General features: G+C 38.2%; 1 protein-coding gene across 4 annotated transcripts in view; it reads left to right on the top strand.

Moving 5' to 3' along the window:
* ALKBH8 (alkB homolog 8, tRNA methyltransferase) overlaps positions 1 to 14,318 on the top strand; it is a 108,321-nt gene extending 94,003 nt beyond the window's left edge. For 3 of the 4 annotated variants that reach the window (XM_053594930.1, XM_053594931.1, XM_053594929.1), the window contains exons 10-12: positions 1,151 to 1,407; positions 7,728 to 7,877; positions 10,379 to 14,318. In XM_053594930.1, the coding sequence (XP_053450905.1) occupies positions 1,151 to 1,407; positions 7,728 to 7,877; positions 10,379 to 10,936 (965 nt within the window). In that variant the 3' untranslated portion in view covers positions 10,937 to 14,318. Of the gene's footprint in view, positions 1 to 1,150; positions 1,408 to 7,727; positions 7,878 to 9,208; positions 9,330 to 10,378 lie in introns of those variants that run through there. The other variant, XM_053594932.1, reaches the window with a different exon arrangement.
* The last annotated feature ends 1,097 nt before the right edge of the window (positions 14,319 to 15,415 follow it).

The following is a 15,415-nucleotide window of genomic DNA, read 5'->3' as shown; positions in this document are numbered from 1 at the left end:
AATGTTTAGCATTTCCCTTCACCCATTAATAGGCACTAGATACTCCCACCCCTGTGTTAGGCTTTCTTAAGGTTTGGCATACTTTAGTTATATTTAGGGAAAAGAGGTTTGTTTTATGTTCATTCCTGAAGCCATCACTGTTGTAGTCAAATTCTCTGCTGTCACATGATTTCTAATTATTGCCTTGGGTTTGTCTGTGGTTTCTCTGGTAATGCTACTCCTCCTTCCTTTACTCCCTAGAACACTGCCCATAGAAAGATGTTGTACATCACAGGCTTTGGCAGAAGACAAACAGAAATTATAGCATAGCAGAGAACAGGCGAGGATTTAAAATTAGCATTAGACATTACTGCAGAAAAGAAGGAACAGCTTCAACCCTGATGTGAGACATTGTGTCCTGAACTTCCTCTTTCGCCTCTTCTACTTGTGGTGTTCTCAGAGTTTGCTGGTTCTCCTGAAGCAGGCAGCACAGTGTGGTCATGGAGAATGTGGGCTCTGGGCTCTGCACCGCCTGGATTCAGATACTGGCTGTGTGATTCACTATCTCTGACAGTGTGGGAATATTATTAACTTCTTTGTGCTTCAGCTCCCCCATCTGTAGAATGGATGTAATAGCCCATGTCTCATAGCATTTCTGCAAGGATTGAGACAATACATGTATCTGCTTCAGAAAGCCTTCAGTGAATATCTGTGATTATTGCCAAGGGACACTTTGCTTCTAGGTCTTGTTCTTCTTTTGAGAGTCTTAATGTCTTTAGAAGAACTCCTATCCCTTTCACCTGCCAAGGGAAACGTCCTAAATCTTGTTAATCTAGCTAATTTTTTTCCAAGTTAGATCAGACCTATAAATCCTTTCTTGATTAAGAGGACTCTTTAATCCCAAGATGAACTAGGTATCATTTTATAGCAGGTACGGAACTGTAGTCATGTTGCGTTGTAAGTGCATCTTTTTTATATATAATAGACCTCTCATGCGTATAATTGGATTTGTTAAGGAAGAGGTTTCTTTTTTAATAAACTGATAAATCAGGACCTATCTACCCTGTCACCAAATTTACTTTGATTTCCTTTTTCTTTTAGGAAAACTTGGTACTTGATGAATCATTTGGATAAAAATGAAAGGTTTATATTGCTTTATTTTTCCATTTAGGTTACCCCTTGGTCTGTGACAGCCAGAGGAAAGAGACTCCTCCCTCATTTCCAGAGAATGATGAAGAAGCCTCACAGCTGGAGCAAGAGCATGTCCATCGGGTTTATGAAGAGATTGCCGGGCACTTCAGCTGCACGAGACATGCCCCGTGGCCGCGCGTTGTGGAGTTCCTGAAGGCTTTGCCAAGTGGCTCCATAGTGGCCGATGTTGGATGTGGGAATGGAAAGTATCTTGGCATCAATAAGGAATTATATATGGCAAGTAATGTTGCTCCTGACTTCCTTTTTGCTTGATTTGCTGTGGTTACCATCATCTTTCTTCCTCATCATCTAATGTTTTTTAGGTCATTGCAGAAAAGTAATAAACAGACTGAAAATTAACAAATACCACCATTCCTTCTTATTTCTCTAGAAATTTATGTCATCATTATAGTTGTTTTATCTGATCATATTTTGCTTTCCAATATGATTGTTTTATCAGTAAAGTTATCTGGCACTTAACACAACTCTACAGATTAGATTTTTTTATAGGGAACATTCTCCAGTTTTTGATGTGTCACTTAAAATCATAACTGTCACTGCAGTTCAAACAAGGTGATATCTTCTGGTGTTTTAATTAAAAAGTTCTGTCTGAATATGTTTCTCAGTAGGCTCTGCTTTTGTACTTTCTTGCTGATAATTGATGGCCTATGATTTTATCTAGTCAGGTATTATTTGTGACTGTGGAATCAGGTTGAAGTGACCCACACTGACTTAGTCATAATGGTAACACTGTTCTGCTACAAGTGAGGATGATTTCTTGATAAACAAGTGACAGACCCCAAAATCTGCAGTTGATTCAAGAAGGCACATATTTGTAAGGACTGGAAAACCACAGGCACGCTCTGTCTGTTACCTGCATTCTGCTGTCAGCAGTGGTCTGCCGTGTTCTTCCCTGTCTGCTGCTCCCGGGAGCCTCTTCGTGGTCTGATCTCCAAGGTAGTCTCAAGAAATGTTGGTTCAAGGAATGAATAAAAACTACTTGTCTGAGATATTAAGTTGCTTTCCTATGTCATTCAGCTAGTTACTGCTGAAGGCACTACTCGAATCCCTAATATAGAAATTTGAAATCTGGACTGCTTCAAAATCTGAAACTTTTTGAGTACTGGCATGATAATCAAGAGAATTACTCATTGGAACATTTCAGATTTTGATTTTTCAGATTAGGGATGCTCAACTAGTGTGTATTTGCAGATATTAAAAAATCCAAAAATATCTGAAATCCAAAGCAGTTGTGGTTCCCAGCATTTTGAACTTGGGATGCTCAGCCTGTAGTATGCTTCCCTGGGGCCTTTGCTTAGTTCTCTGCACTTTGACTGGATAGCGCCAGTCTGATTTTTTTTACACTTGCATATTTTCCTAATAGTTTTAAAAGTGTATATTTTTAAGAAATAAAAAATACATCCATTATTCAGAAAACTGACAAGAGGAAAGGTATCTGCCTATAACCTTATCACCCCAATAAACCAGTAGATTGTGATGAATATCTTTCTAGTGTTTTTTCTATAAATGTTTTTTCCCAAATTTTTACAATAAGCTTTATTTTCTTTTTAAGTTAATATATGCAGTATAGGAAACTGGAAAACACAAGAAGCAAGGAATAGTCATCTGCAATCACAGGCAGTTCATAGTTTGACTGTCCTTCTAGATCCTGAGTGTGAACAGTCATCTGCAATCACAGGCAGTTCATAGTTTGACACATCTTTCTGGATCCTGAGTGTGAACAGTCATCTGCAATCACACACAGGCAGTTCATAGTTTGACACGTCCTTCTAGATCCTGAGTGTGAACAGTCATCTGCAATCACAGGCAGTTCGTAGTTTGACACGTCCTTCTAGATCCTGAGTGTGAACAGTCATCTGCAATCACAGGCAGTTCATAGTTTGACACGTCCTTCTAGATCCTGAGTGTGAACAGTCATCTGCAATCACAGGCAGTTCGTAGTTTGACACGTCCTTCTAGATCCTGAGTGTACACGCACAGCGTCCAGGTTCATGGGACTGAGATTGTACAGTATGCAGTTTGGAAAGTCATTTATTAACGTTAAAGTCACTTAATGTTCCCATTTTGATAAGTAGTCATATAATGTTTCTGGATTTTATATGTTAATTATCCAGTATTCTTTTTTCTCTATTTTATTCTAATTTTTAAATTGACAGATGAAATTGTATGTGTTTGTCATGTATGGTATGATTTGATGTATATATACATTGTGGGTTAACTAAATCTAGCAGATTATCATGTGTTCCCTCACATAGTTACCATTTTTTTGTGAGAAGCTTCAGTATATTGTTGTTAACAGTAATCACCATATTGTGAAGTAGATCCCTGGAACTTACTCCTCCTGTCTAACTGAAATTTTCTTTAACCCACATTGCCCCAACCCCCATCACCTCCAGAGCACCCCGGCCTCTGCCAGCTGCCTTTCTCTTCTAGTTCTCAGAACATCAGCTTTTCTAGATTCCACACGGGCAGGAGGCTGTGTGGTATTTGCCTTCTGTGTCTGTCTTTTTCACTTAACATAATGGCTTCCAGTTTATCTATTCGGTTGTAAATGGCCAAATAATACGTATTCCATTGTGTGTATTTACCATTTTTCTTTATCTGTTCATCTGCTGATGGACAGTTAGGTTGATTTCATATCTTGGGTGTTGTGAATGGTGCTGCAGTGAGCATGGGTGTGCAGGTGTCTCTTTGACACAGTGGTTTTGTTTCCTTTGGGCGTACACCTAGCAGGATCATATTGTAGTTCTAATTTTAATTTTTTCGAGAAGCCTTCTTACTGTTTTCCATATTGGCTGTACTATTTATATTCCCACCAACAGTATATAAGGATTCCCTTTTCTCCACACTGTCAACACTTATCACTTATCTTTTGGGTGATGGCCATTCTGACAGGCATGAGATGATATCTTACTGTGGTTTTAATTTGCATTTTCCTGATGATTAGTGTGATGTTGAGCGGTTTTCATATACCTGTTGGCCATTTGTGTGCCTTCGTTTGAGAACTATATATTCAGGTCTTTGGCCCATTTAAAAATCAGGTTGTTTTCTTGCTATTGAGTTGTTTGAGCTCTTTATGTATGTTGGATATTAGCATCTTATCAGATACGTGGTTTACCGATATTTTCTCCTATTCTGTAGGTTGTCTCCTTGTTGATTATTTCCTTTGCTGTGCTGAAGCTTTCTAGTTTGGTCTAACCCTGTTGATTTTTGCTTTTGTTGCCTGTGTTTTTGGAGTCATATCTGAACAATTTCTTGCCCAGACCAATGTTACAGAGCTTTCTCCCTGTGTTTTCTTTCAGTAGTTTCACAGTTTCATGTCTTGTTTACATTTGTCTTTGATTCATTTTGAGTTGATATTTTGTGAGATAAGGATCTAACTTCATCCTTCTGTATGTAGATAACTAGTTTTCCCAGTACCACTTATTGAAGATACTTAGACTTTATAATATTACATTCAGTGGATGTTACTGAACATTTGGTTGTGTTCAGTTTGGAGTTACTACAAATAACACCATAATGAACGTGTATATTGAGAGATAGTGGGACAGAAAGGAAGAATATGGATTTTTGGAAAGAGAAAAACTAGGTTTTGTTTTTTTTTTTTTTTGTAGAGACAGAGTTATGTTATCACCCTCGGTAGAGTGCCGTGGCGTCACACAGCTCACAGCAACCTCCAACCCCTGGTCTTAGGCGATTCTCTTACCTCAGCCTCCAGAGTAGTTGGGACTACAGGCGCCCGCCACAACACCCGGCTATGTTTTTGTTGCAGTTTGGCTGGGGCCGGGTTTGAACCTGCCAACCTTGGTATATGGAGCCGGCACCCTGCCCACTGAGCCATAGGTGCCCCGAAAAACTAGGTTTTAAATCTGTAATCTACCACTTAACTACTGGTCAACTTAGGGCAAAGTAGTTATTTTCTTTGAGATGACGTTTCCTCATCTGTAATGTGGTGGTAATAATACCTAACTCAAAATGTGTTATACGGATTAAGTTCATTGATACAAAGAATGTGCCTTAATCAGTTCTCAGGAAAAGGCAGTTGTTATGAGTCTGGTTAGCTTTTCCCCTTTGGATTATTTTCATAGGATAAATTTTTAGAAGAATAATTATTGGATCAAAAGCTATGAACATTTTTTTTTAACACCAAGGTTTGCCTAATTGCTCTTTTAAATGGTTGAGCCAATTTCAGTTGTCACCAACATTTGAAAATAAGTTTTATCATATTGCCATCACTGTGGTGTGTTCTGGTTTTAAAATAATTTTGATAGTTTAGTAGGAGAGAAATGGAACCTTGTTTTAGTTTGCACCTTTGATAACTAGAGTGAATATTTTTTCAAGTTTCCCGGTACTTCTAGAATTACATATTTAATGTTTTTGTTGAGGATTTTAAAAATTGTATAGGAGAAAAAGTATACATTTTAAGCCTAATATGTACATGTTTTGATATCATTGCTCTCTGCCCAGCACACAGAAATATGTGGCTTTTCCTGATTCTTTGTATATGTGTTGGTTTTATAAATAGGACCTTTTTTGTCCTGTTGTTGACATCATGCAACATCATTATTAGGGAGATTTTCAAATACTCAATACTATCCTTGGTATAAAAACTGAAGAAACTTAAAAACAGAAAGAGAAAAGAAAAATAATGGTGACGATTTGACTCTATTACATGGAAGACTTTGGCAAAGCAAGGGAAAGATGGGAGTGCTGAGCCAGGCGTGAGTCAGGCCGTAGGTCAGTGGGAAATCACACCTGTGTAGACCTGGGCTGTATTATTAGAATTGCCCACGTTCTCTCTTTTTGGTGAAAGGAGTGTTATGTACAAATAGCCGTAAGAGTCTGGCAAGGTGGAGAGGGAAATTTTCTCTTGTTTAGTTTGGCTGTTGTTCTTGTTCTGTCTTATCTGGGGGTCTCAGATAATAGCTTTCCACCTCTGAGTGACTATGGAGCCCTGTGTGTGAGGATTTGCTTTCGAGGTAGATTGGGTTTCTTCCTGTTGACTTGTTGCAAGGTGTAGCTATCTCTGTCAGAACTGGGCATACTTGAAACTTCGGAACCTAAGAACGGAATTTAAATGTAACAAAAAGCACCAAAATATAATGTGCATATTATTTGAGTGGCATTGTTACCTGATGTAACTGCTGGCTGAGTGGCATAAAATATGGATGAAAATAAATATAATAAGCCAGGCGTGTATCTTACACAGTTAAAGGGAGCAGTTAATTGGAAATCATGCCACTGCTGTTATTAATGAGCCCTTAGTATTTTTACATCTTAAAATATATCAAAGAAAAATTGCTAAACTTTACCTCTAGCTTGTTTTAGAAATTAAAGCAGATAGAATATAGAAGCTGCTTAATACCAATTAGAAACTGAACAAACTCATTAAGTGTGACTAGCATGGCAATGTGATTTAACTCAGTAAGAATTGTTTTGATAAAAGTATTCATATTTTGTATTCTCAGAATGGCTGAGGGAACCATAGGATCAGTGTTCATTATACCAAAAGATCAAATGAACAAATACAAGCTTGGAGGGCCACTTCTGCTTGACTAAATCTGCTTATATAACTCTTTTCCTATTAAAGAGATTGGGTTAAAAAGACATTTTCTAGTAATTTACTATTTCTTAAGCCTCTCTCGTTACTTCCCTAATTTGTATGGGTACATTGCAGTGTGTGTGTGTGTGTGTGTGTGTACGTACAGACAGATGTGATATTCTTAGAACTAAATGGCAAAACTATGTACAAAACAACGGAACTAGAGACACAATGGGAAACCCCAACCCTGAACCCTTCCCACAGAGCCGGACCCCTGCGCGGGCCTGTCGGCCTCCCCTGCCGATGGAGGGGCGAGACACTGCCAGCTGCCACAGGGCCTCGTTCTGCAGGATGCTTGGTTATACTAAGGGCTCCATTAAGTAGACTGTTACAAATTTTAAATTCAGCACTTTATTCTTGATAAAGTTTGGTAATCAGCAGAAAAGATTTACTAGCCTTAAAAAATGAAAACAATTTTTGTTTTGGGGGGTTTATTTTCTGATTGTAATAGTAATGCATGTTGGAAAGTATAAAGAAAAAGGAAAAAATACCATCTATCCTCCTACTCTCTGGGTCATCACAGTACAGTATGAGTAGGAATGGGAGATATCGTAGGTCCCCCCACAGGATTAAATATCTGTGTTTATGGGATAATTTCCAGTTTTCAATGCATGATATTAAGAATGGTGATAAATTAGGTACAAACTTGGACTGCCTAATTCCACTGCTATCATTTTTATTTTAGTCATTTTGTTTCCATTGACCAGTTTGAGTTCTGTTTGATGTCTCCTATGGTAATAAATGCTGCTCTGAACAATTACATATTCTGGCTTTGTACTGGCTATAAGAACCGATAACATCGGGCTCTCAGACAATTTCACAATGAATATGAAATCTGTCTAATGAGTTTAAGATGATGGAATAAGCCCCTAGCTCTTACTTTTTTGTGATATTTAAACAAAATGTTATGAAATTCTTTATTTCTTTGTTACAGATTGGATGTGATCGTAGCCGAAACCTTGTGGCCATTTGTAGAGAGAAGCGCTTTGAGGCCTTCGTGTGTGACGCGCTGGCGGTGCCACTCCTCACTGGGTCCTGTGACGCCGGTCTCTCCATTGCTGTTATTCACCACTTTGCAACCGTAGTGAGTATTTGCTCCTTCTCTGAAAACTTGCAACTAAAATGGCAGGAAAAGTTTATGGATTTTACTGATTTAGGACCCTGTTTTAGCTTTTTATTTCTTTCTATTCTCTTGTCACACCATTTTCCCTGTTTGAGTTTTTTTGTTTGTTTGTTTGAGACAGAGTCTCACTCTGCTGCCCCAGCCTAGAGAGCTGTGAAGTCATAGCTCACAGTCACCTCAAACTCCTGAGCTCAAGTTATCTTCCTGCCTCAGCCCAAGTAGATGAAACTGCAAGGCGTGCCGCAACGCCTGGCCGATGTTTCTTACTTTTGGTGGAGATGGTGGTCTTGCACTTGCAGTCTCAAACTCCTGAGCTCAAGCGATCCTCCTGCTTTGGCCTAACAAGAGTGCGAGGATTTCAGGTGTGAGCCACCGTGCCCGGCCCATTTGCCCTCTTTGTGAGAGAGCCTGCAGAATGCACGTGTTCACTTAAACACAGGTCTCAGGGGACTCTGTGCTTTACTGGTGTGTATGTTTGCATTTTTCTGTCCGATTCTCATGCACTTCTACATGCCTTATGTTAAGCCAGTAGTTCTCAACCTTCCTAATGCCGCGACTCTTTCATATAGTTCCTCATGTTGTGGTGACTGTCAACCATAAAATTATTTTCGCTGCTACTTCATAACAGTAATTTTGCTACTGTTATGAATTGTAATGTAAATATCTGATATGCAGGATGTATTTTCATTGGTAGCGACCCACAGGTTGAGAACCGCTGAATTTTAGTGGGAAGAGATTGAGATCATCAACTCTAGGCCTCTTGAGCGCTCACTCCTCAGACTCTGAGGCTTGTCTCTGTTTCTCTTTCCCAGTTTTCTTTCTCAGTCTGTACTCTCGTCCCTCACATGTGAGTCTCACTTCCCATTCTGTTTTTCCTTCTTTCCTTTTCTTTTTTCAAGACTTTTATTTAGCTGCTAGTAGTGTGTTATTGATTAATTATAAATTTATCAGTTGCCAGTATAATTTTGTTACCTGGATACACTGTATCATGTAGTGGTAAAGTTGGGTCTTTTAGTGTATCCATCACCTGTATACTGTACATTGTGCCCATTAAATAGTTTCTCATCATCCATGCTCTTCCCAACTCCTCATCTTCTGAGTCCCCCTTATCTATCATTCCACACTCCTGTACATGTGTGCATATTACTTAGCTTCTACTTATAAGTGAGAACATGTGGTATTGGTCTTCCTGTGTTTGAATTGTTTCACTAAGATAATGGCTTCCAGTCCTATCCATATTGCTGCAAAAGACATGATTTCTTCTTCTTTTTTTTTTTTTTTTGGTGAGACAGAGTCTCACTCTTGTCACACTAGGTAGAGTACCGTGGTGTCACAGCTCACAACAACCTCAAACTCTCTGTGCTCAAGAGATCCTCTTGCCTCAGCCTTCTAACTAGATGGGACTACAGGTACCCACCACAATGCCTGGCTAGTTTTTTTCTAGTTTTAGTAAAGAGAGTCTCGCTCTTGCTCAAGCTAGTCTTGAACTCCTGAGGTCAAGCAGTCCACCTGCCTTGGCCTCCCAGAGTGCTAGGATTACAGGTACGAGCCGTTGTGCTTGGCTGATTTTTCTATTCTTAGTAGCAATGGGATCCCACTCTTTGTGAATGTTAGGATTGTTTTCTCCAATTGTATGAAGAATAATGTTAGTATTTTAATACAGATTTCATTGAATCTGTAGACTGCTTTGGGCATTATGGTCATTTTAGCAATACTGATTCTTCTGATGTATGAACATGAGATGTTTTTCCATTTGTTTCTGTCATCTATGATTTCTTTCATCGGTGTGTTATAGTTTTCTTTGTAGAAGTCTTTCACCTCCTTGGTTAAAAAGATTCCTAGGGTTTGTATTTTTATTTATTTATTTTTTTTAGCTATTAGAAATAGTGTTGCCTTCTTGATTTGACTCTCAGCTAGATCATTATTGGTATATAGAAATGCTACAAATGTTTGTACATTTAGTTTGTATCCTAAAACTTTACTGAATTCATTCATTAAATCTAAGAGTTTTTTTAGTGGAGTCTTTGGGGTTTTTTAAATAAAAAATCCTATCAGCAACCATAATATAGTTTACACAACTCTTTGTACAAGCACGCAGTGTGTAAATATAATCAGTGACCTAACAGCACTTTATGTTATTGCTGATAGCCTTGTAAGAATTCATCATTTGTTTCATGTATCCTTGCCAGTCGGTTAAGGAAGAACCTTCTCACAGGGAAGGTTAACAGAAATAAAAATTTCTTTTTCCCTACTTCCTCGAAACTTTTTTCTTGAACACAGAACAGAATACCCTTTCCTATTTTTTGTTTCATATATTTTTTGTTTCTAACACATTTTGTTAGATTTTCTTATTGTTCATCCTAATTGAAAATAGTCCTACAGTCAGTGATATTTTCCCACTTTTTTTTCTGTATCTCTTTGGTTGATAAATGTTTTTGTTGTTGTTGTTGTTGTTGTTTTAGGAACGTAGGGTGGCAGCTCTTCAAGAACTTGTTCGACTGCTGAGGCCTAATGGGAAGGCACTCATTTACGTCTGGGCAATGGAACAAGAATATAATAAGCAGAAGTCCAAGTATCTTAGAGAAAACAGAATTAGCCAAGGAAGGAAAGAGGAGATAAACGGTGATGCCTCGGTGCCAGGGCTGCCTATGGAGCAAATGCCTGATTTGGGCAATCAAGACTCAGCATCTTCTGTGCCCACCATTAATGACTTTCAGGAGGGAGGATGTAATTCAAGGAAAGTTACAGATTCTAAGCTGCCTATTCATACTAACAGGACTTCTTTTCATTCTCAAGATGTGCTGGTTCCCTGGCACCTTAGAGGAAACTCTGACAAGGGCAAACCTGTTGAGACATTTGATCCAGCAGGATCTCACAACCGAAGTCCTGTGCTCCATCGTTACTACCATGTGTTTCGTGAGGGGGAACTGGAGGCTGCCTGCCAGGCTTTGAGTAATGTCCACATTCTGCAAAGTTACTATGATCAGGGGAACTGGTGTGTAATTCTTCAAAAGATCTGATTATTTACATGAACATACCATATACGAGAAGAAATGCTTCAGCTTCTCTTTTTTTAAAGAGTAAATTATCTCATAATTAAAGAGAAAACTAATATATAGTTATTTCTAGTTCATAGTTTGTCCCCAGTCCAGGTACAATCGGGTTTTTTATTTTGAAATTCTACACAATATTGTTTAGTAACCTGGCCTAGGTCATGTTTCCAGGAGGAACAAAGGTAGAAATGAAGTGTAGGTCAAAATAATTGTCGAGAAAGAAAAGGCTTTTTTTTTTAAAGAAAAAAATTTTGAACACTTTCCTCCCAGCATGTACTACTTTTGTAGTAGTAATACTTAAGACTATTTTAGAGAAAAATTGCTTTCTGTGAATTATGTCTACCTAGATAATTATGTATCTTGTTATATGTTAGTGATATTTAATCTCCAAGCATCAAGCTTTCAGAAACATGTAGATGAAATGATGATTATTTTTGTCATGGAATTTCACTACAAGATCCAGATGTACAATTTCCTCTGGATGAATTTATAAGGTTCATGATATGGGGAGAAGAATATAGGCTAAAAATAATTTTATTTCTGATACAAATTCTGGAACTTCACATCAAAATTTGCAATTCAAGTCATGCTAATACATTTTAAAATCAGTATGAAATAGATGATTTTCTAGGAAGATGAAAAATACCAAAATTGACTCAAGAAGAGAGACAAAATGGAAAATGTTGGAAAAATATAATAGTGTAAGAATTCAGAACTTGGCTCTAGAATCATATTTCCTAAGTTTAATTCTAAATTTGCCATGTATTAACTGTGGGACTTTGGACAAATTTCTTAACTTTTTTATGCTTCAGGTTTTTTTAGCTGTAAAATTGGAAGAGTTGATGTGAAAATCCACAGAAATAATACTTGCATATTAAGATCTGAAAATAGTATAAGAATATGTTATGCATTTGGGATATATTCATGATTATTACGTCCAAAGGAGGCCCAAAGGAGTTTTAGATATTGAATGATACTAAATGTAATTTGTTAATTGTGTAGTAAAAATCTGTGTTCTTACTCTTTTTTTTTTTATTTGCTTGTTCTTACCAGTTGAGACAGATGTGTTAAAATCTCCCACTATGGTTTTAGATTTCTCAATTTTTCCTTGTAGGTCTGTCAATACCAATAGTGCAACTCTGGAAAAAATCCAAATGTCTATCAATAGTAGAGTGAGTTAAATTATAGTAAATTCATACAATACGTTATTGCATAGGAGCATTTTAAGGTGCATGTACTTTAAGCTACAAAACAGATAAATCTCAGAAACATAATTCTGAGTAAAATAAGCCAGATACAAAATAATACTATATGATTTTTGCAGAGTTTAGGAATCCCCAGTCACTTTCTACAACAACTACAAGTTTGGGAGACCCAAGAAGACTGACACTTCTGATGCCAGTGGGAATTTGGGGTGTTCCTAAGACCACTCTCAGGTTTGACAATTGCTAGAAGGGTTCACAGAACTCACTGAAACTATTAATGCTCACAGTTATAGCTTATTACAATGAAAGGATACAAATTAAAATCAGCCAAGGGGAGAGGGGCACGTGGAGCAGAATCGGGGCATCTCCATGCATGGAGCTTTCAGTGGTCTCCCGATAGCATCGTGGATGGGACTGGCTCACGCAAAGCTGTGTGATAATACATGTGGTGTTCTGAGTTTTTATTGAGACTTAGTCACATAGACATGGTTGACTGCACATGCAGCTGACCATTAGTCCTCAGTCCCTCTGGAAATCTGAGCTGATAATTCTTGGCCCACTGTCTCCAGGTAAACAGACATGCTTATCAGCCAGGACATTCCAAGGGCCAGAAATGAACTCTCAGGAGTCTCCTGTCACGTAAGGGCCATGCCTCTCATGGGAAAAAGTTAACTCTTTACTACACAATTTCCTTTAGGAAAATATTGAAAAAAGGGAATATCAAAGTATATTTTTACAAACTTAAGCAGCAGTCAAGTTTCACTTGGAGGGAACGAGGGGGTCTTTCGGGGTATTAAGAGTGTCCTCTGTCCCCTGGGTTATGTGTAAAATGGGGGTCTGTACATTTATGATTTGTATACTTTTATAAGCTTCAAAATTTAAAACAGCTGAAGTAACAGTTAAATGTTTTAAATGTTTTTAATATCAGCTTTTATAAGGTATGGTTTATATATAACATTGCCTAATTTTAACTGGAAAACTTTGATGAGTTTTGCTAAATGTATATTGTCATGTAATTATTACTACAATCAACCCAGCAAACATTTTCATCACCCCCAAAGTTCCCTCCTGCCCCTTTCAGCCAACCCTCTCCTCCTGTGGCAAAGACCGGGTGTGCTTTCTGTTGCTGTACTTTGGCCTCTTCTAGAATTTTGTATAAATTAAATCACACTTAGCAGACTGTTCAGTCAGGCTTTTTTCACTCTGCATAGTACTTTTCAGATCATCCATGTTAATAGTTTGTTCCTTTTTACTGCTGACTAGTATTGCTGACTAGATCACTATTTCTCCATTCACCAGTTTGGATTGTTTCTAGTTTAGAACTAATAGTTTATTAAAAAGCAACTATGGGGTGGTGCCTGTGGCTCAGTGAGTAGGGTGCTGGTCCCATATACCAATGGTGGCAGGTTCATATCCGGCCCCGGCCAGACTGCAACAACAAAAAAATAGCAGGGTGTTGTGGTGGGCACCTGTAATCCCAGCTACTCAGGACTGTTGTTTCAGCAGCTAGTTGCTAGGGAGGCTGAGGCAAGAGAATCTCCTAAGCCCAAGAGCTGGAGGTTGCTGTGAGCTGTGATGCTATGGCACTCTACTGAGGGCAACAAAGCGAGACTCTGTCTCGGAAAAATAAAAAGCAACTATGAACATTTGAGAACACACCTTTATGTGGACATAGGCATTAATTTCTCGTGGGTAAATACTTCAGAGTTGAATTGCTGGGTCCTGTGGGCAGTCTGTGTTTAAGACACAGCCAGACTGTTTTCCATAGAGGCTGTTCCAGTCTGCATTCTCACCAACACTTGCCAGCACTTGGGATCATCAGTAGCCATTGGGGGGTGGTTAATGATGTCTTTTTATATTTTTAATTTGCATTTCTCTAAAGACCAGTCATTTGGAACATTTTTATATACGCTTATTTGCCATTTGTATGTGTTGGTTGAAGTGTCTTATCTTTTGCCATTTAAAAAAAATTGAGTTCTTTCTTCTTAATGAGTTATATAAGTTATGTGTATTCTGGATACAAGTGCTTTTTCATATATAGGTTCTGCAAGTATTGTCTGCCAGTCTGTGGCTTGCTTTCTTATTTTCTTAGAATGCCTTTTGAAGAGCCAACGTTTAAAATTTTGATCAAGTGCAGCTTATCAGTTTTTGTTTTTTTTTTGTTTTTTTTTTTTTAGAGACAGAGTCTCACTGTACCGCCCTTGGTAGAGTGCCGTGGCATCACACGGCTCACAGCAACCTCTAACTCTTGGGCTTATGCGATTCTTTTGCCTCAGCCTCCCGAGTAGCTGGGACTACAGGCGCCCGCCACAACGCCCGGCTATTTTTTTTTTTGTTGTTGTTGCAGTTTGGCAGGGGCCGGGTTTGAACCCGCCACCCTCGGCATATGGGGCCGGCGCCCTACTCACTGAGCCACAGGCGCCACCCCAGCTTATCAGTTTTTAAAACTTTATAGAGCATGCTTTTTGTCTTATTTAGGAAATGATTACCTAACCCAAATCGCTAAGATTTTCTCCAGTATTTTTATCTAGACGTTTTACAGTTTTAGCCTTTATGGCTGTGATCCATTTCAAATTAATTTTTGTACGTGATTTGTGGTGGGGGTTAGCTCATTTTTTTTTTGCATGTTGTTTCAGCAGCTAGTTGCTAGGAGGCCTGATATGGGCCTACTGCTCTTAGTAACTGTATCAGGCCAACTAGGAGCTAGATGCTGAAACAACCACACATCTAAGTTGTTGCAGCATCATTTAGAAAAGATTGATTTCCCAAATGAATTACTTGGCATCTTTATGGGAAATCATTTGATATATATGTGGTTATATTTCTGGACTCTACTTTTGTTCTTTTATTTTATGTATTTTTATGGCACTATCACAGTGCTTTGGTTACTGTAGTTTAAAAATAAATCTGGGAATCAGGTAATAAAAGGTTTTGATTTTGTTTATGCATTTAATAAAACTTTCAAAACATATGAAGCAAAAACTGATAAAACTGCAGGAAAAGTAGTCAAATTCACAATGATAGTTGGAAATGTCAGTAGTCTATAGAAGGGTATAGAAGAGAGGGAGGGAATAGCAGACTTGTACGATGCAGTCAGCCAACTATGTTGACATTTACAGAATATTACTGTCAACAACCGCAGAATATACCTTCATGTCAAGTGTACAAAGAACATTGACTGAGAAAGACTATGTTCTGGGGCCTGAGATGAGACTAAAATGTAAAAGGATTCAAGTCATAC

This window comes from Nycticebus coucang, chromosome 6 (assembly GCF_027406575.1).
Source record: "Nycticebus coucang isolate mNycCou1 chromosome 6, mNycCou1.pri, whole genome shotgun sequence".
In the NCBI taxonomy this organism is placed as follows: Eukaryota; Metazoa; Chordata; class Mammalia; order Primates; family Lorisidae; genus Nycticebus; species Nycticebus coucang.
Note: the sequence above shows the minus strand (reverse complement) of the source record. Positions and strands in the feature narration are given on the sequence as shown.